Genomic DNA, 10,831 nt, shown 5'->3' on the forward strand with positions numbered 1-10,831 from the left:
TATATTACCACTTCTTTTCTTTTAGTTAAACTGTAGGTAAAAATTCGGTTTGTTCTTTACACAGAATTAATTTGCAAAAGAACCACGAAGTAATACGAAAGAATCAATTTGCAATTCTTTACCAAAATGAGAAAATTGTGTTTGAAAGGTGAATATACAGTGACAACACTGTATATTGTGACTGCAATTGTGATGATTAACAAAACTAGTACCAATTAAGGAGGGCACGTGAGAAGAAGCGTATTGGATAACCATTTGAGGTGCTTGTGTGGGATCAAATAATTAATAATGGCACTGGATCTTGGCTTCTTGCTGATATTGCTACGTGATATATAATTTATGTAATAACTCCTAAATATGAGGATTCAGTGAAATTATCAACCAAACAAAATCTTAACTTAAAAAGGAAAACTAATGTGTCACAGTTCAATGGCTAACCACTTGTTGGGGAAGATCAAACATTTGTTTGTTGCAAACCACCATTTGTGGACTAGTTGGCCTTCTTTCTCTTCAATTCCTACTTTTGTTTTTTCATTTTTGATGATCTATGAACCTAGAACCAAACCACATCAATGTTACATTTTTTATCCACCATTGTTCTCCTAATTTGTTCTTCACTTATAACCCAATTACATATTAGTTTCTTATACAATGCCAATCCTCCTTAGTCAGTGGTTATGAACCTTTTTCCTATGGCGGAACAATCATGTCACATTTTATTGTGATGATTATACTTCCTTGTTTAAATCTAGTAAAAAATAAAATGTCCACAAATTGAGGTTTCCATTTTAGGTTGTGACAAATAATAAATTTCACTCACAAGCTTGGAAGCATTTTAGTTTGTTCCTTGTTGTAGCTTTTAAAGAAACGAAGATGGGTTTAAATGTAAAGGAAATTCTACTTCGTTTGTGTAAAATGGTTCAAGTTTCAGCAAAGTCTAGTTACACATTTCTGCAAAGGCATCCAGTAGTTTCAGGAGCTTTGTTGGTGTTTTTCATCTCATATCTATTCCTTTCTTATATTTACAGCTTCTTGGCTTACTTGTCCCCTTTTCTTGTTTGCGCTGCCATTTTCGGAAGAATCTTTTGGAGTTCTGAGAAAACTGAACTCAAATATGTGAAGAAAAAAGAAGAAAATGGAGAGCAGAAAACGGTTGGACCAAAATATTCAAACATTCCGAACAGTGGGAGACATGACTTGCTTGATAAATATCCATCACAGAACGCCACAAGCAGAAGGAGAAATTTCAGAGGTAAGAAATGGGATGTATATGGTGGATTAGAAGAAAAAGTCAAGGACTTATCAACAGTGTTTCATAATGAGTTCACTAAAAGAAACAACAAAAACAAAGAAGGTAAATATTTTGAGAAAGGTGAGAGTTCAATGGATTATGATTTGCCTACTAGAAAATCTAAGGCTCCTAGAAGGCAAACCATAAGATTCGAACCTTCCATGATAGACTTGGTAGAGATGGATAATGAAAAGATTGAGGATGTAGAAGACGAGGAAGACGAAGATGTTAGATCCGAAGAAGCACAAGAGGATAGGAACAAAGCTATAGAATGGAATGCTAATGATCAGAAGAACCTCATGGTGGTTGGAATTTCTGAGATCGAGAGAAATAAAAGGTTGGAGACTCTCATAGCCAGAAGAAGAGCAAGAAAACTAAAGAGGGTTCAGCATGAGAATGGTCTAATTGATAAAAAATCAATTGCACCAAGTCATATTGCTCCAATATTAATTGAAGGAAGCAATCCTCTTGATTCTAAAAATGACTTTGAAGGCTTAGAAATACCTTGTTCTGCACCATCTATTATGCCAAGTACCCCATATGACATTCCCTTTGATAATTCTGAAGAGAGGCCTTACCTTATAGGAGACAGTTTTGATCAAGAATTTATAGTTAAGGAGAAAGACATCGCATTCTGCAGGCATGAAAGCTTTAGTTTAGGCCCAAATTTCCCATCAGAATCCAAAGAAATTCATGGAGCTAAAGATCACAATTACATCCTTCATAATCGGAGGAAGTATTCAGACAGGCTTGCATACCCAAGGTTCAAATGGATTTCAGGTGACAACTGCATTGTCCTCGTAATTAACTCGCATAAAACTTTGTTTTTGTCAAAATCACAATTTCTTTGGGAAAATATGTTTTATTGCATTTTATTTGTGTTAATGGTGTTAATTTTACTTTCAGAAGAAGGACTTATAATATGCTTGGCTATGTGATTTTGTCACTATGTAGTTAAAAGGGGAAGTTGCAAAATGAGTTTGTAGCTAAAGATGAAATTGTGGTGAAAGTTTCACTATGAAGCAATGTTTTCAACTGAATGTATATTCTTCTTGCAGATAAAGGAGACCATGACTGGCTAATTGACCAGTTGTTATACACTGAAGGAAGTGAAAGTGGATTTCAAACATACAATGCATCAAGAGAGGGAGAAGAAACAACACATCAAGAGGATGAACAACGTAAAATCGACGCGTCTGAAATGAAAGATGTGAAAACAGAAAGTGCTCATGAAACAAAATCCATGTCAGGTCATACTAGTGAGCCAAACTTATTTCCTAATATCCCGAATGTCCAAACATCAAGAGTTTCAGATAATTCAAGACTAAGATTTCATGTACCTCATCAAAGGCTCCTCAAATTCCCATCATCTACTAGTACTACTATAACTGAAGAACATATTCCATCTCCATTCGATAAGAAACATGATTTGTTTTCTAACGATAGGCGCATTTGTCACACGCCGACATATTCCATAGCTTCAGACCTGCAAGTTGAGGTTTCTGAAGTTGGTTCACCAGCTTCAACAGTTGAAGAAACTGCTGAGACTAATTCAACCAGTGAAAGAGACTCAGTACTTTATGATGGAGACATAGACAGAGATATTAGTTCTGGCAGTGAAGATTTGTGGGGAGCCTCATTCCATGGAAGAGGAGAAACACAAGGAGTTAGTACAGAGGATATAGCAAAAGGAAACAATAGCTTCAAGGAAATTACTTCACCAATTTCTCTAAGACAAATTGATGAAGAAAATGCAGCTGATGTGAGCTCTTTTTCTTCAAGATGTGATATGCCTGATGATACTCCAACTTGTGCAATTAATAGTGATCATAACATCTTTGGTGATATGAAAAATTATGTGAAGGAAGCTGAAGCATCTCAATCTTCTAAATGTCCTCAAGTGTCATCACCTCAAAAGAATTTGATGGATTGCTCTTTGGATGATTTACCTAGTGAAACACACACTAAGAAACATGAGGTGAGTCATTTTGGCACTATTATGAAATAAAATTGCTACCTGGTCAGGCCTAATTGTCACTAAACATAAATCTTAACTAGTCCAACTAGTGAAAAAAAACATTTCTTTTTACAACTTTCTTGTGATTTTGAATTCATACATGAATAGATTGTGTCCCACTTTTTTTGCAAGAATTAGAACCCCTTTGTTTATGAATGAAAACAAAAGTGAGTCTAAAAATATTTTAAAAAGTGATTTCAGTTATGAATAAAAAAATATTTTGTTAACATTATATCCTCTATTCAAATAGCTTTTCTTTTGAAATTGGAAATATAATTTATGTTCGAGATTCATTTGCAAGTTGAATATTAGAAGGGAAGAAGTGAAAATAAATGTTTCAGAGTCATCGTAAGTGCATTTCATAACTTTTAATTCTTTTTCTTTCTCTTACTTCAGTTTCAACATCCAACTTGCAATCGGACCCTAAATGTAGAATTTCAGATGTTTTTCCAGCTTCTCACTTTTAAAATTTCCTTTTTTCAAGAGCATCATGCCAGAAAATTTCATAAATGAGGTAGAGATTATCAATGAGGTTAACAACCCAGAATCCACAAATCAAGATAACACACAGAACTCATCCCTTGTGCCGCAAGAATCAATTGATGAAGCCTCTACCTCCTCAGTTGCATCATCACCAAGATCAGTATTACCAGATGCTTTATCTCCAGTTTATAATCAACGAGTTCATATAGGTACTGAACAATCTAATGTGGAAGATATGACACAAGAAACTTTCAATGATGAACGTTCACCTGATACCGTGCCTCAAAACATTCACGCTTTGATGGATGATACAACTTTTGAATCCCATAATATTGACTTCGATCCGTCTCGGGTATGTATTCTGTGAGTAAATGTTTATTTCCTTTGATCTGTATTATAAACCTACTAGCTTATCATGTTATAATTAACAGTCTGGTGAGTCAATAGTGTAGGACAGGGTATGGGAAATTTACTTGGGACACATTGATTGAAAAATTATAGTCTTGGAGTACCTTTTAAATTAATTACTAAAATGGTGTGCATTTTGGAAAATCGGCAACCAAGTTGTCGAGTTTCACATTTTTTTCTTCACTTACAAGGCATGTCATTATAGAGTTTAACATTTTTTATTTCTCACTCCAAAATCGTCTTCCAGGATGCAGATTTTCAATTTCAAAATTTTTCTTATATTTTTTGTTTTTGTGTCCCAAAAAAATTATGTCTTCATGTTCCAGGCCATTCACATTTTATCAAGTGATATAAAAATTATTTTATATTTCTATGATATTTTTCTTTTTAATTGGATTGGTATCAAAAGAAAAATCGACAATCATATTGCCAATTATGTAAAAAGTCTCATTTTTACGAATTTTATTATTATTTTTCCATAATTGGCAATAGGATTGCCCATTTTCCTTTAGGAAAATCAATGTATAAAATTGATATCATTTGTCTTATTTTTTATGTCTCATTTTTGTAATAATCCAATTAAAAAATGACACATAATTAAAAAGAAAAAATCATAAAAACATAAAATAATTTTTTATATTAGTTGATATCCAAACACCTAAAAGACCCTCAATTATAAGGTAATGAAAACAGAGTCATGTGCGTGCAACATCAGATGGTGCAAAGCTGATGCAGCTTGATTGTCCATACAGTGGTCAACTAGTAGTTTGATAATGCTTGATGCGTGATGCTTGTGCTTGATGCAGCATAGTCTCTAATATAATAAGATGATGATTGATGAATGAAGTATAACCTGTGAAAATATAGAAAAGTAAAGAAGTAAGTGTGGTTTAATACCCCCTCAAGCTGGAGAGTAAATGTTTATTACTCCCAACTTGGGTAGTCCGTAATAAAAAGAGGAAGGTTCAAGAGCCTTAGTCAAAATGTCAGTAGTTTGCTCAGTAATGTGGATGGGCAGAAAGTGATAGAGCTTGTTTTGTAGGTGCTCTCTTGCAATGTGGCAGTCAATTTCAATGTGCTTGGTGCGCTCATGAAATACTGCATTGGCTGCTATGTACTTGGAAGAATCGTTATCACAATACAAAATGACAGGTTCCTTGAAAGGGACCTGGAAATCAGTTAGTAAAAAATTCAGCCATTGAACCTCACAAGAGGCAATGGCTAAGGCACGATACTTACCTCAGATGAGCTTCGAGACACAGTTGGTTGCTTCTTGGATTTCCATGAAACAAGAGAATCACCAAGGAACATACAAAAACCAGAGATGGATCTTCTGGTTGCAGGGCAGGAGGCCCAATCAGAGTCGGTGAAACCTTTAATTTGAATAGAGGATGTGGTTGGATATAACAAGCCTTGACTAGGGGAGTTTTTGATGTTTCTAAGAACTCTAGTTAAAGCTTGATGATGTCTAGTAGTTGGATTGGTCATGAATTGTCTGAATTGTTGAGTAGCAAAGCTTAAGTCGGGGCGAGTGTTGGTTAAATACAAAAGTCTACCCACCAATTACCTATAAAGGAGAGGATCATGGAAAAGGGTGTTGTCCTGGTCATGTAAATTAGAATGCTTGACCATAGGGGTAGGGACAGGTTTAGAATGCAGAAAACCCGTATCAGAGAGTAAGTCCAAGGCATACTTTCTTTGGCATAATGTGATCCCTTTGTGGTTTCTAGCAACTTCTAAGCCAAGAAAATATTTTAAAGTACCCAAATCCTTAATCTTAAAACGAGTATCAAGTTGATTTTTAACAGAAAGGATCTCAATATTGTCATTTCCACCAAGAATGAGATCATCCACATAGATGAGAAGGGCAGTGAATTTTGAATTGTGAATTTTGGTAAAAAGGGAGTGATCATGGTGAGCTTGCTTGTATCCTAAGGATATGAGAAAAGTAGATAGTTTGGCAAACCATTGTCGACTAGCTTGTTTTAATCCATATAGAGATTTCTTAAGCTTGCATTCCATGTTTGGTTGAGAAGATTGAACACCAGGGGGCAGAGTCATATAGACTTCCTCATTGAGATCACCATGAAGGAATGCATTGTTTACATCAAGTTGATGCAAAAACCAATCAAGTTTAGCAGCTAGGGCAAGCAGCAATCTCACAGTGGTTAATTTGACAACGGGGGGCAAAGGTTTCATAAAAATCCAGGCCTTCAGTTTGGTTGTAGCCTTTGGCTACAAGCCTGACCTTGTGCCTCTCAATACTGCCATCATAGTGGAATTTGAGTTTGTATACCCATTTAGAACCAATGGCAAATTTATCAGTAGGTAGAGGGACAAGAGTCTAGGTATTATTTTGTTCTAAGGCCTTGAGTTCAGTGGCCATTGCTTGAATCCAATCAGAGGATTTGATAGCTTGTTTGTAAGATTTAGGCTCATTGTGGATAGTGATGGAAAGGCAATGAGGTAGATGAGTAGACTGGATGGTGTGGTAACTAAGAACTTTACTGAGAGGATGCTTTAAATGGGATTTAGTGAAGTGAGAATAAATGGTAAGGATATTGCAGTGGAAATCATTTAAGTATGCAGGTGGGTTGGAGATTCTGTGAGATCTCCTAAGATGTTGGTTATTGGTCTGCATAGGTTGGGAAGAAGGATCAAGGTTGTTTGTGAGATGAGGAACATCATGGTCAGGTTGAATTTGATCAATGATGTTGTGAGTTTGTGTTCGAGGAACATCACAATCTAGGAAGGAAAATTCATCAATGTTGAGATAGGGGGAAAATGTTGTTTTCTGTTCAGATGCATGATAAGGAAATATATTTTCATGGAATAGAGCATTTCTAGAAATAAAAATCTCTCTGGTTTTCAGATCAAAGAGGAGGAAACCCTTTGTTCCAGACTTATATCCAAGGAATAAAGATTTCCTAGCCCTTGGGTCCAGCTTGGTTCTATGGTTGGTAATGGTGGATGCATAAGCTAGGCTACCAAAGACCTTAAGGTTATCTAAGGTTGGTTTTTGACTCATAAGAATCTCAAAGGGATATTTTTGTTGCAGAACAGGGGTGGGGAGAATATTAATCAAGTACACTGCATGCTTAGCAGCATATCCCCAAAATTGTTTAGGCAGATTAGCTTGAAATAAAAGAGATATAGTAATGTTCAGTATGTGCCTATGTTTTCTTTCAACCACAACATTTTGATGGGGTGTTTCAATGTAAGAAGTCTGGTGGATGATGCCAAGACTTTTATAGTATGATGGCATTATGAATTCAAAGTCATTGTCAGTTCTTATGCTTTTGATTTTCTTATCAAATTGGACATTGACAAGTTGGATGAAGTTTTGAATCAATGTTCTGGTTTCTGACTTATTGTTCATGAGGTGAATCCAAGTGAACCTAGTGAAGTCATCTACAATAGTCAAAAAATATCTATGTCCATGAATGGTGGGAGCACCAAGTGGTCCCCAAATGTCCATATGGACCAGGCTAAAGGAAATATTAGTGCATGGAGAGCTAAGTTTAAAAGGCAATCTTGGTTGTTTAGCAATATGGCAGAAATCACACACTCTTTTAGAATCAAAATGCACATCAGGATAAACATGAGCAATATTCTTAAGCACATTGTATGAAGGATGGCCTAGCCTAAAGTGCCATAGATCAAAAGAGGAAGCAATATTGTTTTCAAGACAATTAACATCATGAAAATTTTTATGAGCATGTCAGCCAATATTTATGAGGATGTAGAGGTTGTTATGAGATTTAGCTTGACCAATCATCCACAAAGAAGTCATATCCTAAATAAGGCAAGAGGATTTGTCAAGGGTAAACTTCCAATTATTGTCCTTAGCCAAATTATGAATAGATATAATGTTGTACTTGAAACCAGGAATATACAAAGCATTGTAAAGAGTTAAATCCTTTGTAAGATTGACAGTGCCTAAGTGTTTGGCAGTAATATCTAGATTATTGGGTAATTTGATAAGAATAGGTTTTATATTGGTGTAGTATGAAAAGAAAGTGATGTTATTGGTGACATGATCTGTAGCTCCACTATCAATTATCCAAGATTGGTTGTTAAGAGTCATACCTGTGAGAATTGGTTCTAAATCATCCAAGTTATTGCTTAGTTGATTGATATTATGCTCATGGTTGATCTCATGGATCTGCTCCATGAGTGGTAATTCCCTCCATTCAGAGGTGGTGAAATTAGGATTATCCCTGGACTTTCACCTAGATGGAGGTAGTAGGGATTGTTGGTAGGACTTTGTGAAAAATCAATGGAGTCATGCGCTTGTTGTGTTGTGTTTGATTGAGCATCCATCTTGCTGATTGTGAATAGATCCTTATGTAGAGAAGAAGGAGTGGTTGATGCAGTAGAGGGTAGGAGAATGGATTAGCAGCAGAACTCTCAATATGAGAGCTCTGATACCATAAAGGAGAAAGGCATGATGTGTAACAAAGATATATTCAATGAATATGCCTACTTTTATTATGTATATTTCTCTGCTTAAAGAGAAGAAAGTACAAGGATATATATACTTGCATAAGATGACTTGAGAAGCGAGTAACAGACTAACTAATTCATAACTACTCTAACTAAATCTAAAATGATCACATGGTAAAATAGAAGAGCTTTGCTGCTATATCCAAACACCTAAAAGACCCTCAATTATAAGGCAATGAAAACATATTCATGTGCGTGCAACATCAGATGGTGCAAAGTTGATGCAACTTGATTGTCCACACAGTGGTCAACTAGTATGTTGATAATGCTTGAAGCTTCATGCGTGATGCTTGTGCTTGATGCAACATAGTCTCCAATGTAATAAGATGATGATTGATGAATGAAGTATAACCTGTGAAAATATAGAAAAGTAGAGAAGTAAGTGTTGTTTAATACGTACGGGTACCCACAAATATTGCGGGCATGAGAATAAGAAAACACTATTAGCGCCCACCCATACCCGTTACCATCCCTAATAACGACATACTATACACCTATTTTATGGTTTATCTAGTGTGTTGTCTATTTGAGCTAAGTTAGAAATAAGTAAGATAAGAAAGTGAGTATTTTCTTTATCATATCCTCATAATGAACTTCACCCACCACCATCATTATTGCTATCATCATCACATCAATATTATCGTTATTTGGTTCATACATAATATGATAGAATAAGAGTTTATCATACTCATATATCATTCTCTTTTAATCTTGCTCATATCCTATCATTCTTCCTATCAAATTATGTCATTAACCAATCTAGATCACCAAACAAATCTTACTTCATAGTTGATATCTTCATAATTTTTAGATTTGATATTCTTAGTGTTAAAAAAAGATCTCAAGTAGTAAATAGAAGCTTGGGCATGAATATAAATTTTTCAATAAATTAAACTCATCAATTGGTAATAGAATTTTTTATCTTTGAATTCTTAAAACATGCATATAATTGAAAAGTGGAATATTTTTATTCCACTAAAAGGGTGAAACAAAGAAAATAGAATAGAATATCTCCACCCATGTTTTCTTCACCCATGTTTTCTTCACACGTCTAACAGTAGCTCTGTTTTCCTTATCCAATGAAATTAAAATCAGAAAATTAAAATTTGAACTTTGAAGCTTTGATTTACACATTATTTATTCAATTGACCAGGTGCAAACTAATCCCTCAGAGGATTCCATTGAAGAATCAAATATCTTTAGCAACATGAATCATTCAAATGCCAACAATAAGGAAGAGCATGATAGGCTAAAGAATGAGGAGCATAGTGAAGACACTACCCACCAAATTAGAGAAGAGACTCATGTTCAACCCACCAGACTAGTTGAGGACACTACTGCTGAGAATATGGATGAGAACTCAAGAGAATTAGTAGGTGATAAAGTAATATTTGATTCTTTTTGTTAGATCAGCTGCATAGGGAAGAGAGAAGGGAGAGGAGAAGAAGAAGAAGAGAGAAGGGAGAGAAATGCAAATGGGATTAATAATAGAGATAAGGCCAAAGGGCCAATACATAGGAAGTTAGGAAAATACAAAAAGACAAGACTACCCTTTACTAATAACTAAAATACATTTAACATTCCCCCTCAAACTCAAGATGCGTTAATCGAAAGCATCGAGAGTTTGTTAGTCAAGAAACGAAAACGTTGAGTAGAATGAGGTTTGGTAAACAAATCAGCAATCTGCAACGAAGAAGAAATGAAGGGTAAGGTGATGGTGCCATGTTGGAAGTGGTGACGTGTGAAGTGATAATCAATCTCAATGTGTTTAGTACGCTCATAAAAGATAGAGTTATGAGCGATTTAAATAGCACTCTTATTGTCACAGTACATAGGAGTGGGTTCAGGTTGATCAACACCCAAAGAAGCAAGTAACCAACGCAACCAAACTATTTCAGCAGTGGTGGTTGCCATAGCACGATACTCAGCCTCTGTAGAAGAGCGAGAAATAACATCCTGCTTCTTACTCTTCCAAGATATGAGAGAATCTCCTAGAAAGATACAGAAACCTGTAGTAGACTTGCGATCAGTAGGATCCCCAGCCCAATCAGCATCTGAATAAGCAGACAATGTCAAGGAAGAAGTTGAAGAGAAAAGAAGACTCTGAAACTGAGTGCCTCGAAGAT

General features: G+C 35.4%; 1 protein-coding gene across 1 annotated transcript; it reads left to right on the plus strand.

The window, feature by feature from the left end:
- On the plus strand, window positions 567-10,113 carry LOC109327650. The gene is made up of 4 exons (XM_019560820.1): window positions 567-2,071; window positions 2,350-3,269; window positions 3,793-4,143; window positions 9,859-10,113. Exons 1-4 carry the CDS (start codon window positions 874-876, stop codon window positions 10,111-10,113), a joined length of 2,724 nt encoding a protein of 907 aa, XP_019416365.1. The 5' UTR covers window positions 567-873.

This window comes from Lupinus angustifolius, chromosome LG15 (genome assembly GCF_001865875.1).
Source record: "Lupinus angustifolius cultivar Tanjil chromosome LG15, LupAngTanjil_v1.0, whole genome shotgun sequence".
NCBI lineage: Eukaryota > Viridiplantae > Streptophyta > Magnoliopsida > Fabales > Fabaceae > Lupinus > Lupinus angustifolius.